The sequence below is a fragment of the Aythya ferina genome (assembly GCF_964211825.1).
Source record: "Aythya ferina genome assembly, chromosome: 4".
NCBI classification, from domain to species: domain Eukaryota; kingdom Metazoa; phylum Chordata; class Aves; order Anseriformes; family Anatidae; genus Aythya; species Aythya ferina.
In genome coordinates, this window is record NC_140300.1 from 48489316 (window position 1) to 48508418 (window position 19103).

General features: G+C 32.5%; 1 protein-coding gene across 5 annotated transcripts in view; it reads right to left on the reverse strand.

Moving 5' to 3' along the window:
• Window positions 1-19103, reverse strand: part of FSTL5 (follistatin like 5) — a 428524-nt gene that overhangs the window by 111860 nt on the left and 297561 nt on the right. For all 5 annotated transcript variants that reach the window (XM_084517700.1, XM_084517699.1, XM_084517702.1 and 2 more), the window contains 2 exons: window positions 15385-15581; window positions 6259-6379 (listed from right to left, as the gene is read on the reverse strand). In XM_084517700.1, the coding sequence (XP_084373826.1) occupies window positions 6259-6379; window positions 15385-15581 (318 nt within the window). The remainder of the gene's footprint in view (window positions 1-6258; window positions 6380-15384; window positions 15582-19103) is intronic.

Sequence of the window (19103 nt, forward strand, 5' to 3'; positions counted from 1 at the left end):
TGTTATCAAATGTTTAGAATGCATATTATAAAGAAGGTACATTAAAAAACATTTGTCTATTTCCTACTTTGATACAGAATTTAAGGGGCAAAAATGTACCAACAACTCAGTAATTCCCAGAGGACTTCTACATTGTCAAATAGCAACATTTAAGGGAAAATATAATAATAAATATAAAGAAACAAACAAATAAACACCCTTCAGCAGTTGTGAAGAGAATTGTAGAAACTATGACGGGCAAAACAAGACCCTTGCGATAAATAAATTTCTAATATCAACTTTATCATAAATGTTTCTGCTTATAAAGTCCTGTGGATTGATAGTACCATATAAAACTATTATAGTTTACAGAGATACAGTATCTGTAAAACATGACAGTTTTGGTAAGGCTGCATCAAACGAATGTGCAACACAGGCTGTGTTTTGTGTATATGTTGGAAGAAACTTAGAGAGAGAAGTAACACTGCACCATAGTATATGACTTTGAGGCAAATCACAAGGCGTACTTGAGATGGGGGCTCTGAAGAGATCCCCACAGCTAGGTCCACCATCAGCAGTGGTTCAAAGCACCCATTCTCAAGGCACCTCAAACCTTTCAATAAGGCTTCTCGAGCTCTGGATCTTAACACATATAAGCAGAGTAGGCGCATATGAAAGTGACTTAGAAATATAAATTGATTAGAAATAAGAATCTTGCACACTTACAAAGAATCATTTGGGGTGATGAAATGTGTTTTTAAATGGAATTACAGCTCTTCATTTCCATAAAAACTTTGATTAAAGAATTCAAAAAAAAAAAAAAAAAAAAAAGGAAACAGGTCTGTTCCACTCAGAGTGAGCTTTTTCTTTTCTTTCTTTCTTTTTTTTTTTTTTTTTTTTTTTTAAGCTCCCTCCCCCTGCAACAGTTTTACTGAGGAAGCTCATCGCACATCAAAATGAATTGATTATAACTTAGTGGCACGTGAAAAGTTTCATGCACACAGTACTTCACACCTTGAAACAGCATTTAATGCCATAAAAATGTACTTGTTTGAAATTATCATCTTTAATTCTGCCCACTCAATACAAGAGGTGGTATTCTTTTCCAGCTGACAATCTCTAGACTGAAAACACATATAGAACAGCTAGGAATTTAAAAGATAGATTATGTTGAGCAGAAAAATACTGCTGCTAAGTCCAATATCTTCTACTCAGTATGACGCTAACTGGTATTTTCAGAGGTTAGTGCTGAAATATCATACTCTCTGGAACAATCTGATACACACTACTTGTTGCTGAGCAGGAATTAATGATAGCAGGAGACAGAATAATACCTCTTCCTTCCTCAGAAGCTCTTTATTCCACTATTTGTTAACGTGCTTTACTATTGAGGACTCATCATAGTTGCAAAGTTCTGTCTCAAGTTTCATATTACATACAATATTTGGGACCTCATACTGAAATCATTCGAAGTATAAATCCAATAGGCATTTTTTGAATCAGGATCTGTGGGCTTGAGGATAACTTACAGAAGCCAATGGGAAGACTCATTTATTTCAATGAATAACTCAGTATAGATTTTATATTTAGATTTGGGGGGGGGGGGGGGGGTTAATTGTGGTCTATTTTTCTTTGGAAAGAGATATGCATTTCAAAAAAGGATTTTAGAATGTTTGTCTGTAATAACTGCAGTTGACAAATTGAACTAGAAGTGAAAGCAGTGGTGTCTTAGAGGCATTTTGCAGGAGAATCTGTCTGATAACAACTAAGCATTAACTAATCATAACAAGCCCTTTCTTTGTGGTGACTCTTTGCTCCATGCCTTTCCACATGACTGAAGATGCAACATAGCCCTAGATTTGACAATCATATTGGGCACTGGTCTCACATTTTCTCCTAAAAGCTAGGATGAGATAATAAATTAGGTCATATTTTGTTTCAGGTAATTTCCTTTATTTTATTTATTTTATATATATATATACATATATATATATATATATATATATTTTTTACATCCAGTGGTTATGTTCACACTCAAGTAAGTCCTCGGTATTTATTTTCATGGCCCCTTTTTAAGCATAAGATAACATCAAAATAGTTCTAAATTAACAATAGAAAAATATTCTGAAGAACAGTTTTCTTCAATTTATGCAGGACGTGAATTGTTCGAGCATTTAGTTCTATTATTTACCATAAACTTGTTATTTGTATTTGTTGTATTCAATCAGTCCTATTCATAAGTATCTAAATTACCACCATTCTTGCTATTGTGAACACAAAGAGAAGTGCCTACATATATATCTGCATCTACTGAGTGATCAAGCAGAATAATTTTTTACTATTTACTTGCTTCTGGTATTCCTCAAGATTTTGCAAGCCACCACGAGGGCCACCCAAAGTACCTACTTTGAAATTTCATTTTAGAAGGTACTTTATTTCTAAAAACAAAATATATAGAAATATATTATATTTCTATATATTTTTTAATATATAAAAGAAAAATATATAAGATGATTTATTTTAGAAAAGAGTACTAGAAGACAAACAGAGACTGTATTTACAGCAAACACAGTATTACCTTGATACCATAGAACATATTACATAAAGTAAGAAAATCCTTGAAAAACTAAGGATGTGCATTGGTTGAGATGGTAAATTTACAGAAGAAAAAGCTTTCAAGAATCTGTATTCCATACTTCTACCTTTTGTTTGGCTCTATCATCTTATGCTTTCAGCCACCCTTTATGACAAAGTTAAATACACTCTTCCCTGTCTAAAAACACATTCTCTTACAGAAAATCCTTTAGCTTAGGGCTGGCTGGGGAAGGAAAACAAACAAGCAAATCAAAACACTAAGATGGAGCCAGATCACTGTTGGGATAGATTTTTATATGATGTGGCTAGGGCAGTGGAGGACTGACCCATATGTTCAGACCAATTTCTTCAGTCCCATGTTTATACAGCCTAGCTAGGTCTAAACTTTCCATTTTACCTTAGAAAAAAAAAATCCTTTCTACAGGTACTATTGATCTACTGGAACTGTTATCACATCTGTTAGGCAGATATCTAGTAGATATCTGCCATAGCACCAAAAACAAACTCATGATATATGTGAAAACAGCCAAAACCACAAAAGCCATATCACAGTCTTGCTAGTACGTTAAACACTACACAAGCCAGTAAGTGTATTCATATTCTCATAGCATTTTACAAACTGGGACTTGGTGCAAACCCCCAAAGCAAGCCTTCTTCTTTGTTGTTACTGCCTTAGCATCTGACCTTTCAAAGGAAAAAAGGGAATTTTCATTCCACTGCTTACAACTTTTTGCATCAGGTAGCCCTGTTGATTTTGAACTCATTTTGTTAGATAAAATGTGATGGTCAAAAGTAATTCACAGAATATATGCTAGTATGTATACGTATGCATAAATATACACTTATGTTAATGTGTTAATGATTACATATACAGTTGATGATTAATCTTTGCCCTTAAGGTGGCTTATTTTCTACCAGAACAGGAAAAAAATAAAATAAAAGTAGTTTCTGTTGTCTGTGGGGAACTCTTACTAAAGCAGTACAATTTACAATCACGTTTGATTCTCATTTTACAGTCTTTAGATGACAGTCATAATCCTTTTTAAGTGAGACAATTTAAAAAAAAATCCTACCTGCAAATGCTTATGAGACAGCACTGATAATTAATCCCACTGATAGGCATTCATATTTAAATGAAGTGTTATTGCCTAATCCTTTAAAAAAGAAACAACTTCAAGGGAGCCGGTTGTTCACAGCATTGTGACAATAGCTTTTAATCCTACCCGTGTTCAAAATCCTATCCAAGTGTTTTAAATGTCACTTAAAATCACAGCTAGAAACACACATGGTGTGCTTGATTATTACTATCCCCTTTTCAGGCTCAAGCTGATGACTCAAACATCCCTATCCCTCTCAACCCTCTTCCAGCTTTCTGGATTTCTTGAAATATTCTTTTGTGTATCCTACTCCTGTACTTGGTAGGGGAGGTCAATTAACACTTACATTTAGAAAATAAGAGCTGTTTAATCTTCACCCCATTAAAATATATATCTTAAGAGTATAAGTTGATGCCTATGATATGTTTTATGTTTTAGCTGCTTTAGGTACAGACAGGCTCCCAAAGCATCCTTGGGAAATTACCACAAACTGTGGGGCTGTGACCAATACCATGCCTCCTCCTTTATGACCTAGTATTTCTATGCTCATTTAACTCTGTCTTAACAAGCAAGACATTAGAACTCCTTCCTTTCTCTTCTCTTTCTTTCACTCCCTTTTCATGCTTACAAGCAACTCATTAAAGTTATATATAAAGAAGGGGGAAAACAACAACAACAAAAAACAACCGAATTCCGCACAGCAGTTTTGATCTGTATCCATTTCACCAGTATTACACTTTTTTTTTTTTTTTCCTTCAGCGTAAACAAATCTCAATAACTTGTTGTCCAGCATAGACAACCTTTAGTGAGGATGATAAGAGTTAACAGTTTTCAGACCCACAACACTACTGCTAATATTTAAAGAGGCATTATCCACTGGGAGTATCAGGTATTGCACTGAAATTAGGATCTAAATGTAGATTTAAAAGGTGAAGACAGAAGAATTAAAAACTAGAGAGAAATATGCTATCAGCTCAAGGGACAGGACTGTGTAAGAGGTCAAAAAATTAACAATTCAAGCATTTTCTATTTAGGATATCAGATTTCTTTTACTCAACTAAAAAATAAAACCATATTATTTTCAAAAATTATCCCCTTCTAATACTATTGCTCAATTCTAATCAAGATATAGTCATGAGAAGTACTTAAAAAATCCTTCATATTTGGATTATTTAGATTGCTTTTTCTACATGTTTGAAAGTGTCAGAGCTGGTCAAAAATCATCATTCCCATACTGTACAAAATTATCACTTCATAATTATAATACCTGAAATCATAATTTTGGGCTATGATGTTAAAATATTTAAATACCAAAAGAAAATTCTGGATAAAAACAAAACAAAACAAAACAAAACAAAAACAGTTTTTGTTGAAATAAATCTTTTCAACATTCCTAAGTTGTTTTATTAAAGAAAATGGACATGTTTAATTCTTAAGTTTGATTTTTAATTGAGGAGGTGCTTTCATGGTGGAAGATGTGATGCGAGTGCTTCTTACCTATCCTTCCTTACATGGATCTATTTCCCGCCGATAGTAATTCTCTGTATTCTGATAGAGGCTTGCCATTGCTAGTGACAGATAACAGCAACCACACCTATGGACTGGAGCTGTCACGGTCACTTTGTGTTTGGCTTGGCTTGTGTGGAGTGCTTGGGTTCAGCTTGACCAGATAGCTATCATTTAATTTGTTTTAATTTTGTTTCACTTTGTATGCTTTTACAGCAATATGTAATTTTTGTTAATACTTTTGACGTAGATTGGAAGGACTAAAATCAAACTCTCTCAAGACCAAATGCAGTAACTAGAGCTAATTTTTTAGCTTTACTGAAAGAGTATTTGTTGTGCCATAATTACAGATACTAATGGTATTCCACATTCCTTTGGCTATTGGGCACACAATGAACTGGAAACTTTTTGAGGTTTAATTTTCAAACCATGTTATGAATACATGGACAATCTGTTAAAAGGCTTTATATAGAGAAATGAATGTTGGACTACAAATCATCTTAATTCTCTCTTCTACGCACTATCACATTGACCCATACTCCAGTGGCTTCGTTAAGGTGTCCATATGTACTGTATTAATTTGTCTCAGTCAAAGTGGCAAAGAACAAGCACCCGGCAAAACTACACCACAAATCTGTACCTCTCTGGGAGTCCTGCGAAGACTGAGAGCACCGAATTGAAGTAGTGCATTTGTTGCTGGGTTCATCAGAAATAGTTTTATCATCAGTTATAAAGAAAGGGTACAGGGATGTGTTCTACCTTTTTCAGTGCTATAGCAATGTTCTGACTGCACTAGTTTTCACTTGTGCACAACACAGATTTTTCAATGCATGTTGGCGTTGAGAAAGATTATCTACGAATTCTCCATTACCAAAATACCTCAGAAATCAGGACACTAATGGATCTCTTATTGATTTCTGCTAAGGAGTTCTCTACAGTATCATGACTGCTAAATTATACCCATTGTTTAAGTACAGCCTCTTGATGTATCAAAATCTAAAAATAAAAAAATACCATTTTAGAAAGATAAAGCAAGAAATAGAAAAAACTGAAAGAAGAATAGGCTAATCTTTGTACTTACGAAAAGCTCTATAGAATTCTTCCAGACCTAGGTGCTTGTCACTATTATAATCATCGTATTTCAGCAAATCGAACAGAGAGCAGTCAGACAGATCCTTGCCAAGCTCATCCCGTTTTATTACCTGACAAGAAAATTATAACCATGAAATTACATTTGAGCTTTTAGAGTTCTCTGGTATAATTAATTGTTTCTAATAATCATTTAATAGATCATTTTAAGGTTGCTGTGGGGCAATGAACTGCAACTGTGTAAAGTCAGGAATGTCCAGATACTTTGTAATTATTTATTGCTGTTTTAAAAGTTAATACCTTTAGGACAGACTCGCTGAGATTAACCAAAAGTTTTTAGAATGCGTAGAGAACATATATAATGTGGCTAGACAGAAACACTATAAAGACGCTCTGAATGATAAAGATGATTTTACTTGAGACGTATATGAATGCTGATTAAGGAACGTTCAAATATCCATGAGAGAATAATTTCCCAAGTACACACGGCACAATGTCTTTTTCTTCTGAGTAATTCCTAACCACAAAAAACAATTAAGACATTTTCAAAATTAACTAAAATAAACTCTGATTACCCTACTAATTGTATCAGATTCTTAGAGGCTTTTGAGAAGCCTATTATCTTCTCAAGGACCTGTTATAGAAGTAGTTGACCTGAAAAGACCCCTGTTTCTCTATGGGGGCACATCCACTTTGTAAACAGATCATAATTAACAGCTACTAGAGTTTAACTCAAATGAACTTCACCCAGAGAAATGTTCTTTAAGCGATGCACCAATTAGATTTTAAGTCTGCATGTGCTGTAGATGTCTACCTGGGCTATATCCAAAGAATTCTGAAGATTTATTTATTATCTTAAATATTTAGAATTTTAATTTTACATGGTGTATGTATAAAAAAACATTTTCACATAACTGAAAGAACCAAACCTAATGCAGCTCCTCCTAATGGCTGCACAGTTTCAAGTTTCATACCAGACATGGAAAAATGAAAGTGAATATGGTTCATTCATTTATAAAATAATTACTCCTCCAGCCCTCTATATGTCTCCCCCCCAAAACCTGCAAAACCATTATATTTGTATTATTATATGATAGCTTCTGAAAAGCAAGGAATACAGAGGCTTTTATGTTTCAGTTGCTCTGCAAAGGATTCAGCAGGAATAGAAAGGAATAGATTCAGTTATTATTCATGTAAATAGAAAATTTCTAAACATGAAAGAGAACAAAAGGACAATCACAGTGAAAAAAGGACACAAACATTAATTTAAAAGCATTATAAAATACAATAACCTTGCTAACACATTAGAAAGCATGAAAACCATTCTTACAGATAAGAAAAATTGCCATGAAAACACCTTTAGTTATTATTAATGAAAGATGCATGCTATGCTACCTGAACATTGGCACTAGCTACTTTTCTCATCCTTTAACAGCCTGTTTATTAGGTTTACATCAAACTGAATTAAAAAATAAATGAAATTGTGTAGATCTTACAGCTGCTACATAAAGGACAAAATGGGAAAAATTAATAACTAAGTCCATTGTTACTTTTTTTTCCCAAACAAGCAGTACTAAAGATACAGCAGTGTGTGTTGAGAACTTCACTGTGAAAAATCTTTGAGCTTTCAAGCTACAGAATGTGCTTAAAATCACAGCTGGTTCATGAAAACAAAACATTTCTGGTGAGAAGCACCGTGTCTTTACTTTTTTTTTCCTCCTATAAAAGCTAGTCTGAAGTTGTTAAAAACAAGTATTCCCATTAGATTCAGTTGGGATTAAACCTTACACCTAAGGTGGGATAATAAAACGTGTTGTTGCAGCCCACCAACACTTACCTTTAACACTGTACTGTATTGTGGTTTAATTGAATATTAGGTTCTGTCCTTTGAGCTAAAAACTGTATCGTGATACTTTTCATTTAATAATTGTTCAATTTTATTTTAAAAATAACATTTATATTTTTAAAATAACAGTAACAGTATAAAATAATTATTAATAACAAAAATTCCTTAAAAGATTAGCCAGAATATTTGAGATATTTCCAATAATTATACTATAGATGGCTATGTTTTTTTTCTGGCATTTAAGTCTCATCTCTAGCAAGACCATCATTTTGATTACAGATATGAGATTGGTTTATATACAATTATGTTTACATTAGCAATACACTTCGGGGATTTTTTTGGAAATTTCACTCAGTTTTGATCAATATATAGATCCCCTCCAATATATCCATAAGGACATATTTTAAAAGGTGAAGAAGTGATTTCATATCATGATTGGTCTTATTTAACTGTCATTTGCTGCTAAGAGCGTAGTTCTAATTCTTGCCTTATAGGAATTCTCCTGTGGCAGATCCAGCCATTTCCTGGCTCCACAGGTGATCAGGATGATCAGATCAACTAACTCTCTGATTAAAACCAAAATGCATCTTGACGAGTTTTGGTTGATTGGTTGTTTTTTTTTTCTCCTTCTATCACAAGAGATATATTACAGAGCATTACATTACATTAACATGTTGGGATTTGGATTTCGAAAAGAGAAATTGGAATTACTCATTTCAGTCTGAAACTGTAGTTTGATAAGATTGACTGTCATTTGAAATTGCAACCTACATGAGACATTAGCAGAGCAAAGCTTACTACTTACTGAGGTATTAGCAAACAAAAAACGTGTTTAGGAACTTAGGTTAGCGCCAAGTATTTTAAAATCAGCAGAACCAAACTGCCTGCTCTCAGGAGTCCCTAACTCACCATCTTTTTCTTGTTGACATTACCTTTTAATAAATGTTCACTTATCAGTAAGATTCCATAAGGTGGGACATAAAATGACAGCACAAAAAAAAAAAAAAAATCAAACAGGGCAAGAAAAATTATCAGTAGCAGTTCAAGAAATAAACAGTAGAATTCATAAGTGAAGACTGAATATTTTTTATATTTCTAAATGCTGTCCCAACATAGTTTTTTTAACACCACATTCTAAGAAATACAGCAAAATTTTTCATTTCAAAACATTTTCATTTTGTTTCACTTATGTTAGGGATTTAATTTACAAAGGTACCTTGCTAAACATAAAAGCTTCTTGAATGTAATTTTAATTTCACACTCTATATCATTACAAGAAGAAAATAATAATATTGTGCAATACCAATAATGCACATATTGAATAAATAAAAATGTCAGTAATTGCAAAACCTGAATAATAGGTGTCACTAAGGAATCATTTATGCTGAAAGAATCCAGTGGGATTTTGAAGATCCAAAAATTCATCCCAATTCTTTTTGATAATTTAAAAATAAATAAATAAAGACAGATGGTATATACTGGTGAGGTGAATAATAATGAAGAGAAGGACAGTGCAGCATATGGAATGAAATGGATCACATGGTTAGATGTTTTCAGGGAAAGGATCTATGATTTCACAGAGCCAAATGTAAGGTCATTCTTCTAAAAACAAGAACCTAGACATAGACTTAATGAGCATAAATGTACCCTGGAAAGCAGATGAATGATTTTTATCTGAAAATGAGTGGGATTTGCTGTGGATAAGGCAGTCTCATAAATTCGAGGATCATTCTGTAGCCTAAGCCAGCAGTATGATCTTTGGAAATGTAGCAAGGTAACTGGAGGTAGAAAGGCAATTTTTGCATTTGTGTGTTCCAGTTGTGGGAACAGTGCTAAAACGCAACAGTCAGTTTTCTCTTGCACAGATTAAATTTACTGTAAAGAAGCTAGAATGGAACTTTTCAAGTTAGAAATGATCCAAAAAAGTAACTCAAAGCTTGATGAAGTCATCAAGGGAGCTGAGAAAAATCAATCTTTATGGTATTGTTTTGTTTTGTTTTTAAAGGGACACTAATGATTGACTGTAGTGTTAAATCTATAGATACTTTTTGAGGAAAGCAGATGAAAAAAAGAATAACATATCTCAAAATAATAATCATCATAATCTGGGCAATTAACCTTAAATCATGGGACCCTTGATGTTTTCGAATCAAGGCTTCACACTTTTCTGTGCACATTTTTTTACTTCAGACAAAATCGAGTTATTTTCTCAATTAAAAGTATAGGATCAATTGAATGAAATTTCATGTCTATGATAAACAAGTTAGATTAGATGACATAACAGTGTTCCTTTAGTTTTAGATTAAATTAACCTTCATCTTTAGAAGAAGGAAAAGTAAAATTTGAGTGAAGTGATTCTTGAGCCAACTCTTTAAACCTTGTCTGTCTACAAATTGGTTAAATTAGATAGTAAAATGATTAGTTACAGAGGGAGTATAGAAACTGGAAAAAAAAAAAAAAAAAAAAAAAAGGCGAGTCATACTAGAAACAAACTCTTACTATGAAGGTTAAAGCCTGATTAAGATGTTCTGCACAATTTTATGATCGTGCCATACAAGTTGTGCTATACATGGGATTATTTGATTTCAGACTTCAGAGACAAAAATTCATACAAGAGTACGCTCGCAAGCATTTATGCTAGAACATTTTACTTTGCATTTCCATAAAGATAATGGAGTATTTATTTCAATAATAAGAACAGGTAAAAGGTAAAGCAAAACAAAGCAAAATTGTTGCTCTGCTTATGGCTAATTGTGAGACCATTTGTTTTGTAAAAATTGTTATTTTTGTTATTATTTTCCCCCCTCAGATCTCACCACCACAGGGAGCACAGTTTAGGAATTTTAATCTTTGAATGAAAAGATAGAGCATTCAGGCCAGGTCAAATAAAAAATCTGATCTCAAACAACAAATCACCAGTTTGTTAGCAAATATAATAACTGACACTTGTTGAAGCAAATCTGAGAAAAGAAGGAAATTAAAGGCTTAACAACCGGAAGAAAGTAATTAAAATGTTATCTTACCATTACATTTAATAGCAATTAATGCTGTACTAACTAAACCAATTACATCTATAATTCCTTCAGATTACATTTTTTAAACTGATATATTGTAAACAAGTTGTTTATAGATACAGCTCTACTCAGACTATGTGTTCTGCTGAGGTATGACATAGTCTAGATGTTTACAGATAAGTACACCTATCCACACATAACCATAAATACAAGAGTATTTCATTTCCTATTCAAGTATGTTTTTTTGTTTTTTTTGTTTTTTTTTTTAAAAACATTTAACATTAAAAGTCTTGAATCGATGCTTTATGTAAAGATCCTACATACACAAACACCAGCCTTGTGTATTTACCTGCAAACAGACGGATATGTGATATATGTGATAATAGTGATTTAAAGGTTCATCACACTTTATAAGAAATCTTTCATATAACCTGTTCTTGAAGCATAGAAGACTAATACATGAAAATGGCATATTTTATCTCACAGTAATAATATAACCATAACCTCCACTTATCATTCCATGAAACAGCGGTGAACTTTGTAGTTTCCTAAGTGTTTCATTTGGTTGTTTATTATCATCATCATTATTTGGTTTGATCTCAATAACTGTAATCAAATGCCACTAAGAAAACATCAAGGTAAAACGCAGAAGTGAGGATAAATTTTTATTAAAAAAAAATGTAACATCTTTCATTCACAGTATGTTAACCTGGTCAATAAGATAAATGTATTTAAAATTACAGATATTAGTTTGTAAGTAAGGATGCTAATATCTTTCATTGGTGGCATACAGAAAAGGTTTACTGTTCTAAAATGGCAACTCTACCATATGGGAATAATTGCATTCACCACTAGAAGAATATATTTTGTTCCCATGTCTCCTCATATCACTTCTGGTGTTTTTTCTTTTCTGCATAGGCAACAAAAATATATAGCAATCAGGCAGTCTATAGTAACAGAAAAATTGAAGCTCAATTTATAACTCTGTATTACAACACAGTTTGTTTTTGCCTGAGTTGAGAGAATATAAATGAGTTGCTTAACAACTGAATATTCATAGGTAACCATGATTCTCCTATAAAGAATCAATTACCTTACTTTACCTTACTTTATTTTAGATTTATATTCTTTCAAAGAGCTTAAAAAAAAAAAAAAAAAAAAAAAAAAAAAACGACAACAACAAAAATAAATTGAAAAATCTTTCATGGAACCACCTCGATTTACTAGAAATCTTGTAGATATGACTAGAAAATGTTTACTTAACCTGCCTGGTTAACCTGCATTATCCCATAGTTTCTCTATCTTCATTGCAGACTACCTTGTTTAACCTTTACACTGTGTAGTGATGTAATAATTATTCTTGAAATACAATTTGGATTTAGACTATACAGCCATAGAAAAAAAAAATCTATCCAGATGGCAAAATTGTTCAAATGAAAGAAAATAAGTAATGGCCTGCCAATTATTAATTTTTTAGATTTATTTATTTTACTTTATTTTTTTATTTTATTTTATTTTTATTTTTTTTTACTTTTTCAGTATTTGAAGTTGCTTTCTTTTTTAAAAAAGTAACAATTTTGCTTTTCCTGAAGAGTAGAATTTGTTTCCCTTGCTTCAACATGCAAAGACAAAAACTTTATTATGATTTCTGATCCAAAATGCATCAATACATTTGTAGCATTGGTGTCATAATTTCCAATCTCCAGCTGATTACTTTCCATTTTATATGAGGTAGCATGTCTAGATGGACACGTATAACATAATTCCATCAAAGAATTTGCAGTCACTGCACAGGAAAACAGAGGAGATTTAATATTAACAATATTCATTAACAAGTGAAGTTTTAGTTCAATATTAATTTAGAACATAAATTAACCGTAGGACCCCTTTTTTTCTTTAATATAGTATTTGTCATGGTCTCAAAATTATTAGAGTGCAGAAAGGCAGTATTATTTATGATAGACCTGCACACTGCAAAATTTTGGCTGAGGACAACCAATGAAAATTCTTCTACTCCTAATAACATTTTTGAGAGTAAAGCAATGACTCCTATTTTTTCCTCAGGAAGTACCAAGACCTTTCAAACATTTTACCCCCTACACTGGAAAAAGAGACAGATACGTGGTAAAATGTAGTCATCTTCTCAGGAAAGTTAATGGGTCCAGCATTCTCTCAGTGCCTGGGACCACTATCATTTTATAAATCGCTAACTTCTGGACTGAGTCTTCTTTTTCCTTTCCTCCTCCCTATAGCAAGTCCAATGTTTAGAAATACTTCACATATATTAAGGCCAGAAGAGAGCAAGAATATAATCCCACTTGACACTAGGAAAAAAAAGTAATGCTTTATCAAACTTTCATTCAATAAGAACAAAAAGCATTTGGTTGGCTGAACCAGAGCAAAATAAACATGTCAAGTTTTCAACAATCACTAATAATGCCCTGAAAAACAGCACATTTAATTTGAAGATATTACACCAAATTCTTTTCATCTGCTTTCTTGTTTTGAGTCTTTGGACAGAACTGAGTCACATGTTTAGTTTGTTATCCAAAACTGTGTAGGCTAAAAACCCCATCAGAGAAAGGCTAAAATTTACGAATACTGAGATTACAGAGGAGCTGGGGCTTAACTGCAAAGCTGAACACTATTATGGATATCAAAGGTGATTCAGTGTTTCCTTTTATCATACGAGTGGGAGACAAAGGTTTGCAGTTGAAACTTCTGCTATCAAGAAGGCTTCAAGAGAAATGTGTTCATTTAATTTTCATTTTGTTCAAAATGACTGAAGAATGATTTCTGAGGGCAACAGGTTAGCTCTTTGTGTCTCATCAAAACATACAATAACAAACCATACAGCATGAACAATGAATTTATTTTACATTATTCTTTGAATTGAATAATTTGATGTTCTGCTATGAATTTTAGCAAAAAGAACAAAGTTCCATGACTGGGGTTTAAGGCCGTTTGACCAGTTTCCATGCTGGTGAAAAATCATTACTATACAGATGCCATTATAAATTAATTTTATAGAAGTACATGGAGAATGTATGCATAACTTGGTTGAAAACACCACAATGGAAGATTTTTGTTTTTTAACTAAGGTTGGCATAAAGAAAGAAATAAGAGGCAAAGTTTATGTAGAGAATCATAATTTCTTTTTCTTTATATATACACCTATAAATCATGCAAAAAAAGTTTTTGATACTGACCTTCAGTAGTAGTACTTTAGTCCTGTTCCTCTACTGGAAACATTACGGTTCACTAATACTTAGATAATGGATTTTTAGTGGTAAAAGTATCCAGCTATTTTCCAGTAGTTACAGTAGCCATATGGGGACTATGGCAAAGAAGCCAAACTACTTTCAAGTGGTACAATAGAGGATGATCTAAAATTCAGTTTCTTTATATTACCAAACAATACACCAATTACTGTAACTTTCTATTTCAAGAGTTAATGGTACATACCTATATGTATTAAATGTAATTTGTACATCTATATCTGTGATTACTATGTATCTATGTATGCTATATATTTATGTAGTATAAGAAGTATCATTTGTAAAATATATAAAGGCACCAATTTCTCTTAAAAGCAGAAGTTCTGAAAGATTTTTTCTATGGCTGCCTAGTATTTGATACATTAATATGGCTAGATTTTTCAAAAATGGATTTCTACACTACAAAATACATTCACTATAACAACACTTAATAGTTAGCTCTTTTGGATTGACTATAACTAGTGCTGCTATGATTTCTGGAACAACAATTATTGGTGTAAATCTTTAGTTAGTTAATAAAGCTTGCTGTTTAGAGACACCATGAACTCTATTCAAAACTGATACTGTATTTCTTCAGCGCTAATTTTTTTTACTACTTGCATAAAGCAGTAATACCCATTTAGCATTACAGAAATACTTTAAAACAACTTTTTTCTTTTTTTTACTGCTAAAATACATCTATACAGTTGAATTTTATGATAGCATACAGTAGACAATAAAACATTTCACGGCCAAAGCAAGCTACAGTGTTTGTATCCCCATGTATATTTTAAAGCACTGTATTCGTTTCTCAATGACTACCACAGAATTCCTGAATAATTCACTTTTTTCCAAAATTCTTGAATTAAGTTTTCCACTTCAAAGATTCTTACATATTTTCTAAAGTGAAAGCATACTGAGACATAATATTCCACGTATAAGTTTGGACAAAAGCAAACAAATATCTACCACGACTAATGGAAACAAAATCTAAATCTTACCTGAGATAATTCATTTGTGTCCACAAGTCCATTGCTGTCTGAATCAAAATAATTAAACATTTGATCTACAAGAATCTTCTTTAAAGCCATTTTCTCATCAACGTGTTTATCTTCTGATTGAGCAACGTATCTCCGACTTTGTAGATCCAATAACATATTTTTGACTTTAGTGTATTCAGTAGGTTTGCATTTATCACCTGAAAAGGAAACACACAACACAAGGTTGTTTTGAATTTGATTTCTTAGAAAGAGCTTAAATGAAAAAAAAATAAATTAAAAAAAAAAAGAAGAAGAAGAGAGTATTAACTTCTTGTAACACCAACAGGGTTGCTTTATGAGGCAAATATTTTATTTGTTCTGTAGTGGTTTGGTCCATAAAATTTCTTTATCTGATCTTCAGATTAAGGCCAAAAATGACTGCAGTTCTAGACACTGTTTATTTTTCTGTGTAGGGCAATTAAGGAAAGTCATAAAGAAGGGAGTATCTAAAGATTTTGTAAAATGTTACCTTTGTTAATGCATTTTATGTAAACATTCCTAATACCTCAAAAACTGAAAATATTATAAGAAATCATACATTTCAAATAATGTATTTCCTAACAACATTTGGCTTCAGAAAGTAGAAATTACACTTGAGTGCTCATAAACTAGATTTATCTTTTCATGTACTGGACATATCAAATTTATATGAACAGAGAATTTGGGATCGCTGGGGAAGAGAAAGGATGTCTATGATAAGATCTAGTTTAGTCTCTTCATTATCAAGTCTTTTTATAAAGTGAAAATTGTTACAACAAATATACTTCATACACTGATTACAGTCAGTAATTACAGTTGCTATTTATTCTAAACCATAACACAACAACTATTTCTGGTATTCTCTTACATCAGATGCTGTATATTTTAAATTGAACATAGATACTGTTTTAGAAATTTTTGTTTTTATTGAGATAACCTTAATACTTCAAAAGGGTTATTAATAAGATCAGATATGTAAATGCAGACCAGCAAAATACGGTTGCCATGTATTTATTGCAGACATTTAGTTGGCTACTACTTGTTATTTCCGAATAGAGAATCCAATGCCACAGTGATATGCTGTGCTGATTAGCAAAGAAAGCTATGTTCCAATTATTTCAGATGATAATGAAAATACAAGTATAAATCAGGAATAAATTTTTACCTCAAACAAATTGTCTACAGAACTGTTTTGTTATATTTTGTTACATTTATGACACCAAAGTTTATTATTTTGGTGTATTTAATGGCATATGCATTATTATGGTGACGGCATCACTACATACCCCCATCACCTTTTCATAAAGTAGACAAAGTTCTTAAATGTTCCTTGCTACCTTACAGTGAGACTCAGATCTAGAAGAGGATGACTCCTATGATTGAAGTTAAATTGCACAGGCAAAATATTCTTAAGAATCCCAACTTCTCTAGGAGATATATGTATATATATATATATATATTTGTTTTCTAAATGTCACTGTCTGATATATAGCTATCTGACAAACCATGCTGTATTAACAGCAAGAAACAAACCCAAGCTGTATTTAACTGACAGCCTAAGCTACACATAGTATTCACAGATTTGTCCTTACCTACCAGAGGCATACAGATTGAGTACATGCAATTTATACGACTACCTTCTATATATCTGCTTTTCAGGGGTCTAGCATAAGAATACTCATTACAGAAATAGAATTATTTCTTAGCTAGTCTCAATCTGTACTGAGCAAACATTGCCATCTGAATGGATGCAGGCTCCAGGGGGTGAGGAGTGAAAAGTACAAAATTTCAGCAGACTTTAGTTTGTTGGTGTTGAACTCCAAAAGACTGAACCAAGAAAGCACGTATCATCTTTGCATTTCCTAGACTGTTGTTTCCTCCAGGAGACAGAGTCTCCAGTGCAACAGAAATCTAACACTACACATAAGATGCTCCCAATTTTATCTATATTCTTGAGAAAAATGTGAACACAAGCTACGTATTAGGTAATACACTGCTCAGAACTAATTACCACATCCAGATTTTATCCCCTGTAAATTATTTTTGATCAAGTGGTTCTCACTATGTGATTCTAAAACTGCAAAGAGGTATTTTTACATTACAAATATGAAACATACATACGTAAAGCTACTTCCTAGTAATATCAATTAAATCCTAGATTTGTTACAATACCTCTGATGAGCCATGAAAGGTCTGAGTTGGAAAAGGAAATGGAAAATCAACTTGAAAAAAAAAGTCATGATCCTTCCCTCCACCTTTTGAGGCATAGAACAATGCCTCTCATTTTAATGATTGATTGAATTGAATATAAACTCACACCTATGAAGACAGTCAAGATAATATCATATACTTTTTAATGTAGAACATTTGCGTGGATAGCACAGATTCCCACATGAAAAGTGCAAAGAAGCACAAATTTAGAGATAAAAATAAAAATTATAAAGCTTGTGATCATGAAAAGCGTTGTAATAGTCACTTTTCGTACTTTTTACTCAGAGCTTAGTGGTTGTGGAAAAAGTCTGGAAGTTCAATCACAGTCCGCTAAAGACATTTTTATGCACTTTAAACATTCTTTTAGATTTAAAGTTTAATGAATAAATAAACTAATTTATTCTCTCACAGTACCTCTTCAGAGAGAAAATCATTTGTTACGTGTATCCTATATTGAGATAACTTCTTGTTTTACTTTTCCTATTCCCATGATTTCCTTTGGAAATATTTTTAACCTAAAAAAGTATCTCTAAGTTATCAATATGGTGTATTAATAATGAACAGAAAAGATTAATGTCTCTTTAAAATTAATGAAAAATTAGTGAAAGATACTAATATTTAATTATCAAAGTAGCTGCTTTATAGATACTGAAACATTAATCATGACAGCAGCCCATTGAAAACCAGCTGTGAGCAAGGTGAATACAGTTCACAAAGAAATTTCATGTCTCTGCAACCCATCTTCAGCAGTGATTATTTTAAATTCAACAATGGTGGTAAAGGCAATGCTCTTTATGAAGTTGTTTGTACCATGGCTGCAAGATAATAGCTGTAATTTGCTCTCACTGTGTACTTGCTCACTCTTCAGACCAACCTGACTCTGAATTACAGTGCTGGCCCTGACAAGCTCATTGGCTTCTGGTGTGCTTGCACTTGCTGGAGTCTAATTCTTCCAGTGCTTCAGAGTAACTTGTTTGAAAAATAATCCTTGTGATGAAAATACCACTAACAGCCTTCTGAAAAAACACTTAAATTTGTTTTGTTTTGTTTTGAATATATATATTTGTCATCACTTATGTTTTAAAACATACTATTTTGTTCCTCTACATAGGTTAGTCTGACCCACATATAAAAAAGGAAAAAAAAAAAAAAAAAAAAACACAAAAAAAAACCTTTGTCAACAGTAGCTCCATACTCCCTGCAACCACACCGTGACACAGTTGTCTGTAATAGGGAAGCTGTATCTCCTGACCCCTTTACCTGAAAAGGATGAAACCCTGTTAGTCAACAAGGCACACAGTTATTTTAACAAATTATCCTCTTAACTCATTGTCATGGCTTCCTTGGATATTACAGTAAAAGGCAACACAACGTAGATGCTTACATTATAAGAATGAGGCTCTGTTGATGTTTGCAGAAAGAGCAACCCTGGGCTGAAATAGCGGCATAGGGAAGAACTTGGAGAGCTGCATTTATTTGTGTTCTAACTT